At 40.6% G+C, this 17,453-nt stretch overlaps 1 protein-coding gene across 1 annotated transcript in view; it reads right to left on the bottom strand.

Moving 5' to 3' along the window:
- FNBP1 (formin binding protein 1) overlaps positions 1-17,453 on the bottom strand; it is a 68,606-nt gene that overhangs the window by 42,399 nt on the left and 8,754 nt on the right. The window contains exons 4-6 of the mRNA XM_009887999.1: positions 15,099-15,246; positions 2,678-2,740; positions 1,738-1,842 (exon numbers count right to left, since the gene is read on the bottom strand). Of these exons, the coding sequence (XP_009886301.1) occupies positions 1,738-1,842; positions 2,678-2,740; positions 15,099-15,246 (316 nt within the window). The remainder of the gene's footprint in view (positions 1-1,737; positions 1,843-2,677; positions 2,741-15,098; positions 15,247-17,453) is intronic.

Raw genomic sequence — 17,453 nt, 5'->3', positions numbered from 1 at the left:
CACAATTTACCTAATGCTATCAGATTGATATGCCACCAATATGCAGCCTTTTGCTCTGACCAGAAAAGGTCAGCCTTAGAAAAGGATCTAGAAGTAAAGCGTTTCAGCCCTCTATTTCAAATAGTAAGTCATGTCTCTGTATCCCTTTGACATGGCCTCAGCTTTGGAAAAAAAAAAACAAAACATATCTAGGGCAAGTCCTAATTTTATCTATGAAAAAAAAAAAAGTATTCGAAAATCACTTTATACAGATAAGGATGAGATGATCCTCCTCTGTCAGAAAGACCCCACATGCGGTGTTACATCTTTAACAATGCTGTACATGCATTCATCTGTAAAGTGCCCTGGCAAATCCAGAAGGCAACAAAGGATCAAATCTGCATGGTGAATTTGCAACTAATAGCCAAGCAAATTACAAGACCACAGAGGTATTTTTTCCTTTGATATGCAATAGCACTTTGGGGAAATTTTTGGAGCTTTTTCATTTACTGTCCCCATTTCTAATAGCATCCTTGCTGCTATCTGCTACACAACCTCTATGATGCTCAGCATACTAGAAACATCTTAAAATCCCACAGATGTAAAGAAAAAATTGTATTTGATACCTTTCCAGGATTGAATTAACTGAGAATAGAACGAAGCAGACCTCTTGAGGAGCAAGAGCTACATTTTACAAGGGCTATCTTGGACAACAAAAGTTTCCTTACCTATAATTCAGTTTCCTTTCCTGACCCTGTAACAAAATGTTTGGTATATTTTAAGCTTCAACTTTTTTTTTGCCCTTGCTTTTTTTTTTTTTGTTGCCCTCTTCTTTTTTTAAAGAAACAAACCTTTTCAAATGTTCTGGCTATTTTCTACCTATATGAATCAAATTCGGGGAAGACAAAACTGCCCTTACAAATTGTAATATAGTGATTGTCAGAGCAGATGCGTAACTCCAAAAAGAGAAGCAATTCAAACACGCTTTCTCCCTCTCCATTGCTTCCTTAAGTTTCAGGTACATCACTGGACTTGAACATTTAAACTTTATGCACCCTTCTGAACATCCGATTTTGAATCAAACTAAATAGAGAAATTATTTCAAGATGGATATGCTGAAACAGAAACGTATGTTTAAAATTAAGCATCAGTTCAAAAGTTTCACTGAATGGGGATCAGTGTATAAAAGTCACAAATGACTTCGCAAACAGACACCAATTGAGAAATTAAAATAAAAGCTATGTGCCATCTGTGACAAGCATGGATTCCAGGATTCTGCATAACGTGAAAAGCTGTCCTGCTGTAAACCTAGGACCATAAACAACATTCCTGGTAACACTTCATTGCAAGCAGCAACATAGGGACATCTTCAAAGTGTTGCTCAAAAGGCAGGAAGTTTAGTTCTACCTGGATCACAGAGCTACCAACAACGTGCGGTAACCGCAAGCACCCCACGGGGAGCCCTCACAGGCCTGACTGTCACAGAATCCGGGGCAGTCATTAAAACTGATCACAAGCTCATTTAGAGCCATGTCAGCTATGGTAAACTCAGATATCACCCTTCTGAAGAAAACTGACTATCCATTTAGAAATTTTACGCAAATATAGGTCTCTGCAGAGATCTCCCTAGTTTTAATTAATATACAGACTGACTTAAGTGAGGCATTAAGCCGCAGAGGTTTTATCCTACCAGTGGGATTGAGGAACTAAACCTATCACATCCACGGTTACAAACAGCCTCTCTACCCTCTGGCTTACCTTTTCAACATCTGCTTTTGTAACATTGATATCAGCATCCATTTTCTCAAAATACTGCTGCGCTCGATCAGCTTCTTTGCAATCTCGTTCAAACCGCCTTTTACTCTGAAAAGAAAAATAGAAACCTTCTTTATGGGAAAGAAATATATAAAAATCTAGCTAAAATCAATACCTGCCCCTAAACTTATCTGCTGTAACAATTGTCAGTTTTTAGGACTCACTTGTTTAATATGGAAATGTATTCCAATGTAAAGAAGTTCAAAAAACAAAGTTACCAGAAACACATTTGTTGTTCCGTTCTTCAGGCTGCTCGATTCTACCAACATCACTACTATTTCAATATTTTTCCCTGTTAGCATCTCTTCTGCTCTCGTAGATCAAGTCACTCCCTTCCAACTCTTAACTCCCTCATTTTTATAATGCACAACAAGGGACTTACGAAGATTCATACATTTGCAAGTAGGAATTTTGGTTACTGATGTTCCCTTTCTTTATTTTCTCCTCTGCTTACAGTCTCACTTTTCATTCATCACATGAATGATAATTCCAATGTATTTACTTTTGAGAAATAGCACCTTATTCAAGAGATGGCCCCATTAAATTTATTCACGCAGCACGAAGCTATTCAGCTTACAGTGGAATATCTGAATAGGACCCTTAGGGACTCTGCATTTCCAGTGACACTTAGCACACTTTTCAAGTCATATCAAATGAAATGCTACTCATAATAAGACACAGATCCCACAGAAAGCCAAATGTACCATGAAAACAGACTTTTTCATGTCTACCAGTGCATTTAAGACAGCAGAGTTTTAAAAATCCCATTTCTACAGCTTTTATCCATACGCCCTTCTTTTGCCAACTATAATGTTTGGAACCATCTCTATGAAAACAGTATAAAAATGACTTAAATGTCACATCTGAGGAAGCTTCCACTTACTGCTTCAAGTTGTTTCCAGCAAGTTTCAATATGTTGTTGTGCCTTTCTGCCATCATGGAAGTGCTGTTTAGAAAAAGAAAATAGAAAAAGAAACAATTTTGAACAACAAAAGAAGCAGCAGTCAATTATGCTCAAGGAGTTCCAAAAAAAAACCCAAAAAAAGCACACCACCAAAACCCCCACCCCCAAACAGAAATGATTCTGACAGCTGTGTTCTGCAACACTGGTAAACCGAGCAGGTGTATGATGACTATCTAATGTCTCAGCAGGCTGCAGATGTATATTTGCATCAATTATAGTAGTTAGCTAGACTAAGGCTAATTAATCCCTTTAGCAATTCTACCTTGTATTGTTCAGCGTATCTTGTAATTATTGGTTTCCCATACCACGAGATCTGAAGCGCTTTTATCTGAAGAGTATTTCTTTGGTTACTGACTGAACGCTAGCTCTAAATTAAAATTTCCCTATACATGGAATTTACCAAGATGCCCTTGATTGGCACATTCTAACAACTGATGTTTGTCCCGATTTTCATTCAGACTCAACATAAAACCCTCTTCTTCCCACTTACTGGCTGCGTGTGCGGGGCCAGCTGTTCATTTCTCTTGAGAGGTGGTATTCAATTCTTTGAGTCCCTCCAGAAACCCTCCTCTCCCACACTGAGGAGCGTGTGTGCGCGTGCGTGTGTGTGTGCACACGCTAAGGTGTTATAGAAGTTGTAAATGTGAGACGTCAGCTACGTACTAAATGAGAAGGAACTTCTGATGTGCCTTTTGGAGCAAGACTCTTAATTGCAGTTGGTTTAAATAACTGTTCTTAGCGCTTACACAATGCTCTTCAGAAAATTTAATATACTTCAGATATTACCCCTTCTATCTTCCACATGCCTCGCTTTTCCTCAGGATAAGCAATTCATTCGAGATCACTGCGTAAGTCAATGACCCCGCTTTAAATAGGAATGTTAACACAACGCCCAACTGACAGCTACAACAGCTTACTCCCCTTACAAACCTTGTAAAATAAATAACACAGCAAACTACAAATAGGAAGAGAGATGCCATTCTGGTGTATTATTTACTCGCAATTTAGGATGTTTTACTCAAATACAGGTATGGTTTCATGCGGCAAACTTTAAAAATAAAGGTCTGATACTGCCAGATAATCCATCTGCAACTCACTAGACTTCACGCATTCTCAGGTCTGCGTGTAATCAGACATTAGATATATCTCAAGCAACATGACATCAACAGTCTGTTAGGGTAGAAAAGCTCTAACTTCAGAACAGTAGCCTACCACAAGCTGCCAAAATCAGAAAAATGTGCCTGCAAGCACTTTATAAATTGGCAGCTACTTGGTTTCCTGCATCTTCCACTAAAACAACCGGCATTTTCCTCCCGGAGAGGCAGGTTTCTGGACCAAATGCGCTACTTAGCTGCCTTTCTGGAGCCACCAGGCACGTCAGTAAAAAACCCCAGAAAGAAGGGAGAAGGGGACTCTACCCCCTCCCTGGGCAGCCTGTGCCAGCGCTCTGTCACCCGAACCGTAAAGAAGTTTCTCCGTGTGTTGGAACGGAACTTCCTATGTTCCAACTTGCGCCCATTGCCCCTCGTCCTGTCTCTGGGAACCACCGAGAAGAGTGTGGCTCCATCCTCCTTCAACCCACCCTTTAGCTATTCCTAAGTAATAATAAGGTCTCCCCTCAGCCTTCTCTTCTCCAGGCTAAAGAGTCCCAGCGCTCTCAGCCTTTCCTCATACGGGAGATGCTCCAATCCCTCAATCATCTTGGTTGCCCTTCGCTGTCAGTAAAGCTTTTATCCTGGGCACGTGCCGTGCTCAGGTCTGGCTCTGCTCCCACCTACCGAGGATGGAGAACATGCAGCAGCCGGGACACGGTGGGGAGCGTCGCTGGCAGCCCGGCACTGCTGCGGCTGGGGAGACACCTTTGACATGAACCCTGATGGTACTCATGCAGTTCAGACCCCTGCCTATCATGCTAGGCTCCTCCAAAAACTCAGTCACCACATTATGACATTAAAAAAAACTCCAGATAACAGTGAAACTGCAGTGGGGAAAAGCTCCAAGTCTATTTCGGTTCCTTTCGTGGATCCCCGTTTCCTTTCAACTCAGCCTGTGACTGCATCTGGCTTGCCAGGGGGCTTTGAAACACTCCTTGTTTCAGGCTTGCTTTTGTAATTAGAGTTTAGGAGAACAGTCCCAAGGAGCAACACAAACAGTCCCAAGGAACAGCTGTAATTTAACACTACATTTTTCAACATTTTGCTAAGGAGCATGGAATTTGTGGAAGTCTTAACATTGAAGCTCCAAGTAAAATCACGTGGCTGTCTTCATACTGCATCTGCTGCCTCCACCAGCCTTTGCTTGTGTGCTTCCCTCTTCTCCACCCCAACTTTGCTGGAGTGTAGGAAGCGACTTGATTTGGGAGCAGCTGGCCTGCATGAAACCTAATACTGTCAATGACCCATAAGCCTTAGGAAAACAACATGCCAGGTTAATTTAACAGAACACAATTAGATATACGGACTGAGGATGAACTTGGAATCAAAAGCATATCAGGTAACAGGATTACCCTGAGCTCTTATTTTTAAACCACTTTGTAGTTAATCAATAATGTAATTTTAATTTTGCACAAGCCATCCTTGTTATTTCCAAATTTGCCTTCTCTGTAAAATAAACTCTATAAGCTGCTGGAAGTACATACAAAATAAGCAGTAAGCCAGAGCAGTACGGCTGCATCTTGTTCAGATTTTGCTACAACTTGCTTTTTTGGGTATGGTGGTGGGTTTTTTTCTTTTTTGAGAAGCTCTTTTACAGAAATTGAGCACTGAGCTGTAAAATGGGCATTTCTGAGGGTTATTAAATAGTGAAACAGAGGAATTTTTTGGGTATGGTGGTGGGTTTTTTTTCTTTTTTGAGAAGCTCTTTCACAGAAATTGAGCAGAGCTGTAAAATGGGCATTTTTGAGGGTTATAAAATAGTGAAACAGAGGAACGGACATCGAGTGACAGTTTGATAAATACAGCTGCATCACATTTTGGAGATTTCACTGCAATATTGCTTTTTTTTAGTTCAACCATTTTCTAAACATATTTATATTACATAAATATATGTTGTGTTATCTCATATATACCCTTGTTATGAGAGCGCGCTACACGTGGTAACAGATGTAACACGTATTGAGAGCACTTCTGCTTTTGCAAATCCTTTGCCCTCAAAGGATGATTTCTGCCTTCCAAAAATTCATTTTTATATAAAGCAACTAAGTGGTGCCTTCCAACTACCTATATTTCTTCACTGCCCCCATTTTATGGGTAAGAAAATCAAGACAGCATGGTTAAGTGATCTGCTCAAAGTCATACAGGAAGCCCCCAGTTTCCTCAAACCCTGTACTACCTTCAACTTCCGCAAACTCGTTTTTTTACAATCTTCTTAAACCGCAAGCGTCTTTTAGCTTCCCCCTTCCCCCCCCCAAAAATGAGAAAAAATAACTTTAAGATCACCTCTTCCTTGATAAGGTTTCAAGATACAAGTTCTAATTTAAAGAAAAAAAATTAATCAAATGAAATAACTGATTATTCTATACCTGATGATTCAGCAAATGGGAACATGGCAAATGATTTAGTAAATGATACAGAAAACTACCATTCTTGATTAGTCACACACATTTCAGCAGCACACAGGGATTAATTTAGAGTAGCTGATACAATATCGAATATCCTCCCCCCGCCCCCAAAAACTGAGTGCCTAAACTAAGGCACCCTAAACAGGCTTCCTATCTAAGAGCTTCAGATTATGAGCAAGATACCAAACTAACAAATCACACTTCAAGCGTGTCAGTAGGACATTTGCAGCAGCAGTGTTGGTTGTTCATGTGCCACGATTTCCTCCAGAATTTTTGGCCATATCAACAGCGTTCGAAACACACGTTAAAAATATGGTATATTAGCGTTCAATACTCAATCTTCCTAAATCACCTTCTAGTCTATATTTTGGAGTCTTAGGCTAACAATCACCATGACAACTTGAAGATTGAAAAATATTTTATCCAAGCATTAGACCTACTTAATTGCTTGAAACATAGCAGCATTACCCAACCTCAAACCACACTGGCTACATGACCAGGACTGTCTTTTTTTTTTTTTTCCCCTGTGTGTTAAAGCCCAATGCAGTCAGGATGTCACAGAGCGCTCTGAACAATCCATAACTGGCCACATTTTGACTGGACATCTCCATCCATTCTGCGCTCACAGTGTAAGACCCAATAATCTAGGTTTTAGGTGATCTCATGAGAGTTGCTAAGACTTTGAGAGATTTTCAGCACAGTATTAAGTTGCTTGTATGAAAACTATGGATTAGATCAACTTTTTAAAAAACATTCATTATATTCTAAAAACTCTCAGCTCAAGCAACACTCGGCTACAGTGAAGGCAGAAGAGCGTTAGGAAGAGCAGGAAATCCACACATAGACATACTGTGCGCGTGAGTGTTCCTTTTTAAACCAAGTCACACCAATCAGTGTGCTCTCCCCATTGCCACGCTGACTGCGTTTGTAACAGCTGGGGAGAAAGCCTGGCTGCTGCGCAATCAAAGACAAAACTCTCATTGACTTTTGTTAAGCTCACATTTCACCCGTGTTGATGAAAACACTGGGAGCAGCGAGCGAGCTACCTACAATACAGCGCCTGTTACTGCCAACACTATTACAATAAGTAGCAGTGGGATATTTTTGCAAAACTTTCTTGGTATGCAAGAGGGTTTGCACAGCCACACAGCTCACAGGGCAGACAACAAAAGCTTGTTAGAAGATGCCTCTTATCTTCTTTCTGGCCTTTTGAGAGCAGCAGTAGAAGAGCAAGATGTAGTTAAAAGCATCTTATGAAGGACAACACAATCCAATAATTTTTCTGAGGAATTCCTAGGCACTTTTAAATGGAAGAATTGCCTGAAACATGTAGACTACCAGCATGACAATTGGGTTGCTTATGCTCTATCAAAAACCGACCATGTGAAACATTTTAAGAAAGGCTGTAACAAGAGAGCCTTGTTTTTCTTAAGGAAGTAAACAGCAATTGATTAACATGGTTAAACTTAAGATTTGCACATCCACAGTCTGTTTATATTTGAAATAGTCAGAAAAATAATCTTAGTTAATTTATATGCATAGCATGCGGTTTGTTTGACAACATCCTATTTAAGCATTTTCAAAAAAGAGATATATGATAAGGCTGCTTTCTTCTCTTTTCTGTTTTCCAACTAGATAATATAACACACCGAAAAAACAGTTCCCTTTGACCTCTGTAACTGGCACTCTCAGCTCATATTGACGGTCAATATAAACACAGACCTAGCAATGCAGTGCTTCCTCCTCCAATTCAAATTATATCTCCATTTTTGTTACAAGCGATTCCTAAAATAATGGCCAGTGATTAAAGTATACCAGAGACGGAAGTTAGAGAACATTATTTTTTCCTCAATTTTCTCAGCACAATTTGCAAAAAGCCTCGTCAAATGTTTTTCCTTTCCTGGCTGCAAAGACAGGAAACAGTCTCCTGAGAAGAAATCTTTGTTTCCAAGAATAGCAACATGCTCTTGAGGTCTTATCGCTCTCATTTGTAATAAGAGACATTGACATGAAGCATACGGCTGTCTTCACACATGTTCATCAGTGCTCCTTCTTCATATTGTGACATAACCCTGTTCTCCTTTGCAACCTTCCATATAAGCATTATTCTTAACGTGTACCTATCAACTAGGTCAAAACTGAAACAGGCTATACAAACATCTGTCCAAGGTTGATGTCAATTCGACTTGAATTGGCTCCTCCTGAAGCAGTGCATCCCAAAGGGATTCCGGTTACAGACCACTAGGACCAAAGTTTCTCAGGCTTCAGACAATGACCAGATCAGCTGCACAGGACAACCAGAACTGGCTGCCCACGCATACTGGGAGACGTGGCAACAGAATGACGGTAATCAGCATAAACCTAAAAGGCACTGTGGCACTCATGTTTATGGTAACTTGCCATTTCATGCTATGTATGACAGATTATGTCTTTATACTGGGAATCGTAACTAACCACATAACTTCTCAGGCACAGAGACAACCGCACATGTGCAGAGCAGTACTGCACTCCCACAGTTTAGCGGGACAACTCCATGGGACAAAGCTACAGGGATCCTCGAGGGCAGTCTGCACCGGCCGATTCTTCAAGCAGTCCTGCTGCACCATCTGGCTTCACACAGCAGGCCAGAAGGCCCAGGATTCAGTGAGCACAAACACAGGTATCACAGGTTGTTTGGAGATCACGTACCCCACTCTCAAATCCACCTTTGAGGGCTAATCAAGACCGGCTGTGCCAAAGCGTTCTATGAGAGCAAATCTATAGACTGTTCAAAGGGAAAGCCAACATTAGTACTAAAAACTAAGGTATGAAGAAAAGATGTTTCTGTTTTATATACTTCAGTGAAAATAAAGGAGCATGCTACTTGAGCTTCCACCTCTTCTAGTTCCCAGTCTTGCCACAAAGCTTCTCTTCCACTGATCCACAACCAAGAGATGCCACCTCAACAGAATGTCTCCTCCCTCCATAGAAATGGTCTGTGACAGTCCACTACAACTCTTGCAGTGATAAGAAAACCAGAAGATGTACAAGTTAATGCCTTAACAAAGCAATACTTATTTCTTTAAATAGCTGCAACCTTCTTGCTGTTTCTATATAACCTTCGTGCATGTGTACACCTGCACATGAGTATTAAGATCCACATCAGATATATATAAAATAATGTTAACTGAAATGCCAGCTAAACATGCCCACCTGTATCATGAACTTCAGTCCTTGGATAAACAGCACTCACACACAGTTAAGGTATACTCTACCAGTATGGCTTTACTGTTTCTTTCATTTTAGGCTGATCTCTGCGGTTGTCTGGATAGACCACAAAGGGAAAAAAAACGTACATGGCCAATGCTCAACCTTTCTCTCCCTCAGGCGTTTCACAGTCATGCACTGAGCAGGAAATGTTACTGTGGATAGAAGACATCTCTCACCTCGACCCTCTAACAGGCTGCTGCTCTGCAGTGCAATATTCAGGCTAATTCACAGAAAAGGTAACTACATTTGTTCGTAACCATATTTTGTTTCCAATGAGAATTCTTCATGTAGTAAACAGAAGCCAACTTATTTATTTGAACTATTATTTTATAGTTCAATGTACCCATTCAAAACTGGGAAGAGCAGAGTATTAAGTCCAGTGGTCTGAACTTTAACCCTGCTAAACCCAAAGTTCACATTATACCTTTCAGCTGGATGGGATATTATTGTTAGTTTATCACACAAAAATGTTTTGTAAACTTTCATCATAAGCACTTGCTTCTTCCATCCCAGAAGAGTCCTTCACAGCACAATTAGATTATATGTACAAATATCTAACACAGTTTCATTAAATTTGTGCCATAGTTTGTGGGAAAACAGCAAACACTCAATAAGAATATACAGAATTTATTATGATCTTTCCTAAACAATTTTTCTGCATTCTTTCATTTCTTATAGCTACTACTTAACACTTTACTGGTACAATTTAACTTAAAGAAATACAGCTGAAATATCTTGTAAGAGGATGAATATGTAGAGTTGGATCATTGTGCAGTATATTTATCGAGCACAACTGCCCCAGAGTTTTCTTTCTGTATATAAATAGCTCCTGCAAAGCTTCTACCTGGCAACGTAACTATTTATTAATGTTTAATTTTTATACCCTTATACTTAGATTAAAACTAAATACTTCTAAAATCATTCATGGGGCAGTAAGCTGGAAGTGGATTTGTCACAGAACAAGAGCCCGGCAAAGCTCAGTTTGAATCTTGTCAACCTGAAGTCTGGTGACTCATTTCTTTTCACTGTCTCTCTTTTCCTCTTCCTACTACGTGCTTTGCCATTAGTTTGTCATTTCTGGAAGGCAGCAACGTCTCTTTGTACCTCTGCAGCACAAAGCTCCAAACATGCGGAAACCTTGAGGCACATCCAAAACGCAACACGGAAAAATCCATTGTACACTTGACAGGGTCGCATTCTGCCATGCCGTCTCACGCCTGCACAGTGCATTACGCCGCGAGAAATCCTGTTGCAAACCACAGGACTATTTGCAGAACAGGGCACTATTCAGAATGAACGAACATGGCAGAATTCCTCCAATTATTTACTTTTCATCAACACCTGAGTGTCTACAAGAAACAGAAAGTTCTCAGACATGTACACCCGCCATATGAATACACACAGGGAGGACGCACATGCTCCACCATGAAGAACCAGACCACTTTTGCCCTCACAGTACCCATAAGGATGCATTCATTCCCGTTCCCCTTCTACCCCGACACAAAATGGAACGTATTGACATCAGGTAAATTCTCTCTCAACCACAGAATCCCAGTGCTGCACCAGCTCAGTCTGCAGCAAAGTCTTGGCTTTTGCTCGATTTTCATGCTTGATTGTATGGAGCCAGCCTACCCCCAAGGGGAGGTGGAGGTAGAGGTGAAAGCCGCAGCAGTAATAAGAGAGATAGTTCATGACTCCCAAACACATTTTTAGCAAAGCTGACATGAGCAATGGCTACACAGAGCAGCTGCTGCCAGAGGAGAACGTGAGTCAGACGTAGTTTGTGACCACAGATCTAAATCAGAATTGTCCCAGGAATTAATTCTTGAACTTCTATCCAGACAAACTACAGTATTGAGGGTTTTTCTCATCCATAGTTGAGAGAATACCTAAACCAAGCTATCTCCTGTGAAGCTTTAATAAAAAAAGGAAATTGTCAGTGCTTGGGCTGCACTGGCTACAAGTTTTCTCCGAAGTCTTCTAAGATGCCACCCAAAAAGAGGGTAGCAAGAAATCCCTCAGTGTCTAGATTATTACTTTTTTTATTAGAACAAAGCATGCTGAGTAACTTTGCAGGCACAGCAATGTGGAGAAGCAGATTCCCTCACTGAAGCAATCAAATGCTGGTGATCTCTCTCTCACATGGAGAATAACTGGTCTGCTTAGGAGCTGCTATCACAACCAGCAACAGTCGCAATGGGTGGCGGTAGAAGAACTTGAGTACGTTTCCAACCTGGAAACGTATTACCTGTTAGCGCTTGTGAAGTGAAGTCTAAACACCCCTCTTGACATTACTGGGATCATCTCCTTTTCTTTTGTCCCAGACAAACAAGATTAAGACCCAGTTTTGTATAACTGCAGGACCCCCAGCTCCAACTTGACACCTTCCACAACTGCACCAAAGTAAGGCTTTGGTGAAATTGGGGCAGCACAAAGAATGACTGCAGAAGCAAGTTCTTTCCCTGAACCACTCAGAGATGGTCCGCAACTCATTTGTGTGGCTTGGTGATGGAGGTCTTCCTACAGTGAAGGGGAATTCAGTCGCCTGCATCTGGCCTCAATAACCTCAGGAAGGAAGGTGGACGAGGAATGACCTTCACATGTAGCATAGAACTGAAATTTCAGCTTTGAAGCAGCTGGCAAGATCCAAGGATGAGAATTACTCACATGAGGGCATGGACACACTAAGATCAAGAGAATACAAGAAGAAGTTGAAGTGAGGAACTGTACTATAAAGAGTTTCACTTCACTAGACAGCTGGGAAGAACTGAAACAGCCCAAGAGTTCTGCCTCTCACATGCACACTGGCTGTGTGTGAAAAGCAGGCAGGGCGTGCGCCTAACTTCAGTGACTGGGAGGGGAAAACAACTCAGCTGGTACAGCAATAACATCAACAGGGGGCATCCTGTGGAACAGGAATGTGTAATACGATAAAGTTTAACAAACTGATTGACCTTTGCTGCTAAAGATGCTCCCATTTCACAAAAACAATCTTTGCCTGATTTTTCTAACCACTTTCTGATGATCAAAACATCATGCAACAAAGCACATCATCTGTAAAAACATAAAGATAACCCAGATTCTCCCGAGCTCCAAACCAGGCCAGAGGAAAGACAAGGTATCGTCTCTTTTGAACAGCAGTAAACCACTGCGAATTTGCAAATCATCCCACTTGTCCAGTCTCCAGACTGTGCCTGCCTGGTTTTGATTAGCTGCTTCCTCCCCTATTTTCACCATTAGCGACTGTCTTATATGGAGAAACATGACATAGGCATCATGTACACCTTTCACAGTAGTCAAATGAATCCAACACATGTAAAAATTGCAAGCCAAATGAATTTTATCCAGCTTAAAACCAAGGCTTTATATACCATGAGGTCTGCACTGATTACAGGCTACAGGCTTGTACTTGTCAAGGAAAAACAAAGAAGTGTGATTTCTTATTGTGTGACCTAATCATCTGCTGGTGCAATTCCACTTTAATCAATAGAGCTAAATGAGCATGAAAACAGAGTAATGCAAGCATGCATCAGATCCCACATGTTTAAAGATCACCAGCCTCATCCCCCGTGACTCCACTGAATGCACAATTCCTATTGCCTATCAAAGGGGTTTCCTTTGGAAACAACATTCCAGTTTATTTTTTGACTGACCACTTTCTGCTGTGCTGGAGTTCATCTTTCACACATCTATCATTTCCATCTTCCAGGTGGGAAATTACAAGAAAAAAAAAAGCAAGCGTGCTTATCTACCTCAGTCATACTGAAACCACTAGAAATTCGTACCATTTTACAGGACTTAATTCAAATTACAGAAGACTCTGTACCAGACTGGGAGTCTCCCAACTCCTACGAGTGGCCCTAGGTCCAGAAGTGATCATCTTTTCTTACAGCTTCTAGCAGCTTGGTGGACTTGGTAGCCTTAGGTTAACGGTTGGACTCGATGACCTTAAGGGTCTTTTCCAACCTAGATGATTATACAAATTCGTAGCACAACAGCTGATGACATATGAAGCAGTGAGCACGAGAACTCTGCCAGCAAAATTTCTGGAAATCCCAAGCAATTCATCAATTTGTATCACAAAAGGTTTTGCCAAAGTATCAGCCCTCTGGGATATTTACATAGCCACCACCTTCCCCTCCTGCAGATCCCAGCATGATTAATGCGTTTGTGTTTTACGGTATGAAGCGAGAGAGGTTACGTATGAAGAATGCTTGAAGGCGGACACAGTTTCCTTTTCAACACCATTTGCTCACAAAGGAGAAATCTACAGGAATCAAAGATTCGTAATTCATATACCTTGTACTCATGTTACAAGAACAAAACAACCAACCATAACTGACAACTGTTTTCTGCTAAAGGTTAAGAATTATCAGCAACAGCAGGTAAATACATTGTCAGTGTTTTTTTTGCTGTTCCCATACTGTTATCACTCGACCAATATTAACATAATTTTCCTGTCATTCACCCATTACTTATGAGCCATACTTACTACAAAATTCTACAAACAAAACAGAAAGAGTTACTGCTCACTTTCTTTACAAGAAAGATAGCAAGTCCTCTTTCATCATATTTAAAATGCATAATAAATCAAATCACCTTATATGCCCACAGAATTGAAAAATTAGGTAAAAACATTAGGTAAAAGTGACAGGAAAATACCATGCTTATTTTTCTTTTCCTTTGCTTATTTTGCAGAGTCCATGCTGAATAGAAGGTCATAGAAGTGGCTGAGACCACATTCTCATCACAGCTACATGCAAAATATCCTTCCATGTTGCTGCCAAAATATTACATCCCTGAAAGATTACATTCTGTTCTGCAAATTAAAGGTTTATCTATTCCTCTGTTGACAGACTTATCATCCTAATACTATACTTACGAAGAAATGGTAATTTCCAGGACTCCGGCCCTGTACAGCACTTGACGACATGCTTAATGTTTAGTGGGACTACTTAAGTTTTGCTAGACTAAGCAAGAGTACTTTTGCACTTTCCATAATGGATAGACAGTTTGGAAATGAAATACAGTGCCCTGATGCTCCCTCGCCTTGCTGGGCTTTGCTTAGTCATTTTATACATGTAACAATCTATTTTATGCCCACTCATCCCAGGGATAAAAGTTCTGTTGACCAAATCTGGCCGAGAAGCAGGAAAACGTGAACCAAGATCCTATTAATTCTTTCAGTCAGCCTCAGTACTACAGTTCCTCTGTTTATTTCAGGCTTTACACAGTGCTGCTGGACTCTTCCCTAAACAAGCTCTTGGCGAACAGAGCCTTAAGCACAGATGGGTCTCTGACCTTATTTAGCAGGGATTCTCTGGAAGGCATTGCTGTCTGATTTTATAACATTTGATTGAAATGGTTCAGTGACTTGGCCAGGACACCTAACCCACTTTTTTAACACTTGGTTCATTAGCAAAGCTCGTGTTCATTAACTACAAATAAATTTTGCTTAACATTGAACTCCTCTACACTGATTAGCTGTATTAAATAGCAAATAATTGTGAGTAATAAAAAATGATCAGTTACCGATTTCCTCTCTTGTTTCAGCTCCTGCACATAGCGTGTTAACTCTCCAGTGATAAGAGAGGTCATGTTCTCTGAAATGACCTCATGCTGTCCGGCATAGTCATTCATTTCATTTAAAGTGGCTAGGAAGGCTCTAGTTGAGGTGTACCTGCAGAGGACAAAAATGCATTTTGCTTTTAGTCCTTTTCTTCTCAGAAAGACATGCTGCAAAGGGAGGTCGTATCCTTCTTAAGCATTTAGTATTGCTATGTGAGACTGAATATGAATTAGCATAGATTGACTTGAAGGAATTTCTCCAAAGGAAGCCTATCCCACACACTGACAGTTGTCTGATGAATTAATCTTGATTTAGACAGTTTGAGATTGGCTCTTAAAATATCACAGTTAGAGTGCCAGGTTTTTTATCAGCACAGCTCTGAGACTTCACTATTCTAATCTCTATTCACCAGACATTTTTAGTTATACTCTTTCAAGTCCTACAATTAGGTGCACAGAGACTGTGTACTCTACCTGGCAAAATCCTGTCTAAGAAGCCAACTTTTTGGCTAGCACAGTGCAGAAAAAACTTTTCATAGTGTAAATTAGATTTAAATCAGCTATAGTATATGAAGTTTTCAAAAAGCCAGTTTACTAACCAGATGTTTATTGTCAATCCATATTTTTTAGTACCTTCCATTGCAAGGTTTATTTTTTGTATGAAATAACTTCCAATACAACATTCCATGTATTAATACAAGGAAGAAATTAACATCTGTGCACACAATTTCAGACCAGCAGATTATGTCACTAGCATATTCAGCACAGTGCCAACAGAGCTGCATTTAAATACCCCAGCTGGCTCTGTTGGTCAACCGGGAAACAGCAGCTTTGAAGCACCGCACTTGTACATACTAGAAAAACTATTAATATTAAATGGTAGTAGCAGTCTGCACTGGTAATATCACCTAAAGGTGAAAAAGCAAAGCAAAGAGGGAGAGATTTAAAGGAAATAGCGAGAAGTGGTACAAGTATGGTTGAAGAAGGCAGCAAAGATGAAAAAGAAACAAACAAAAAAGAGAGACTAAAAATACAGTCCAATACAAGCAGCCACATTCACTGTCAAGCTGTGGTGCCTCGGGAGAAATACCAGTTGCAAAAGACAGGGGATCAAAGCCACGGAACTACAGACTGACAATAAGCTTGAAAACAGATCATTTTTAGACAGGCTGTCTCAAAGCAGTGTCCGAGGCACCCAAAGGTCGCATGACAAATCCTCAGACATTACTTAGACACATGAGGAAACTATACTGAGGTGAACACTACATTTACATTTAAAAGGGCAAAGGATACACAGGATCTTCTGTGCCACATCACACGAATCATTTAGCTCCAATATCCTTTTCCAGCAATGAAAGATGTGTCAAAAAATGTTGTAGTAAACTCAAAATACCCATTTACGGTATAGCTACCCGAAGGCAGATTTATTCCTAATCCCAGGTACAGACCAAAACATCTGATGTGCTGGTAACATAAGCTTCCTTGTGTAAATATCCATATCTCAGGAAACAATGGCATAAATAAACAATTCCCAAACAATGTTAACTGAAAATAAATTAAAAAGAAAATGAAAAGGCTGTTATCGCTGTTAATATGAGCCACTAGAGTAGCGGTATACAGCAGCTTGGGGGTCTGACCCAAAAATCTGAATTAATATAATTACACTGTTGGATCCATATCCAAACTCATTTGAAATGTTTCAAATTTCAAGGTCAAGGGTTTGAGTCTGCTGCCAGGCTCTCCAGAGGCAGAGCGGCCTCCCACAGTACAAGGCTGCAGGGTCAGGCTCCGCGATGCCTTCCTTCAAAGCATTACAAAACACTGACGTTGAGAAACTTCAGAGTCAGAGTGCTCTAAGGAAAAGGTTCTCGCTTTGGCTCATAGCCTGTCTGTTGGAAAGCTCCTCCTCTAGAAAGTTCTCTTTCAAGAATATCTTAAATCTCATCAAGGGCAGGAATGTTCTTAATGACATGTGGTCTATCACCACCTGTATCCAGGTCTGCAGTGTCACAGTAGAGTGAAGGAGCTGTGCTTTAGCGCTGCAGTCGTTATCTGGGAGCACCACATTAGTCCGCTGCCACTGGGGAGATAGGGTCTGAATACGTGAATCAGCAGCAGACAGCACGCAATGTCATTCAACAGCAGCAAGTCAAGCGTCAATCCATCCCAGGATACCGGGGGTACAAACTACATCCTCCACCTTAGTCTTCAAGAACCGCTGGTTTCTCTGTGGAGTTATAACATTATCCCTTTTACTGAGTCACTAATCTGGGTTGTCAGTCTGCTTGAGTAATTTGATACTTACGCCAGCTGCTTAAA

The sequence above is a fragment of the Charadrius vociferus genome, unplaced genomic scaffold (assembly GCF_000708025.1).
Source record: "Charadrius vociferus isolate BGI_N301 unplaced genomic scaffold, ASM70802v2 scaffold56, whole genome shotgun sequence".
NCBI classification, from domain to species: domain Eukaryota; kingdom Metazoa; phylum Chordata; class Aves; order Charadriiformes; family Charadriidae; genus Charadrius; species Charadrius vociferus.
The sequence above is the reverse complement of the archived record's forward strand: the minus strand, read 5'-3'. Positions and strand labels throughout refer to the sequence as shown.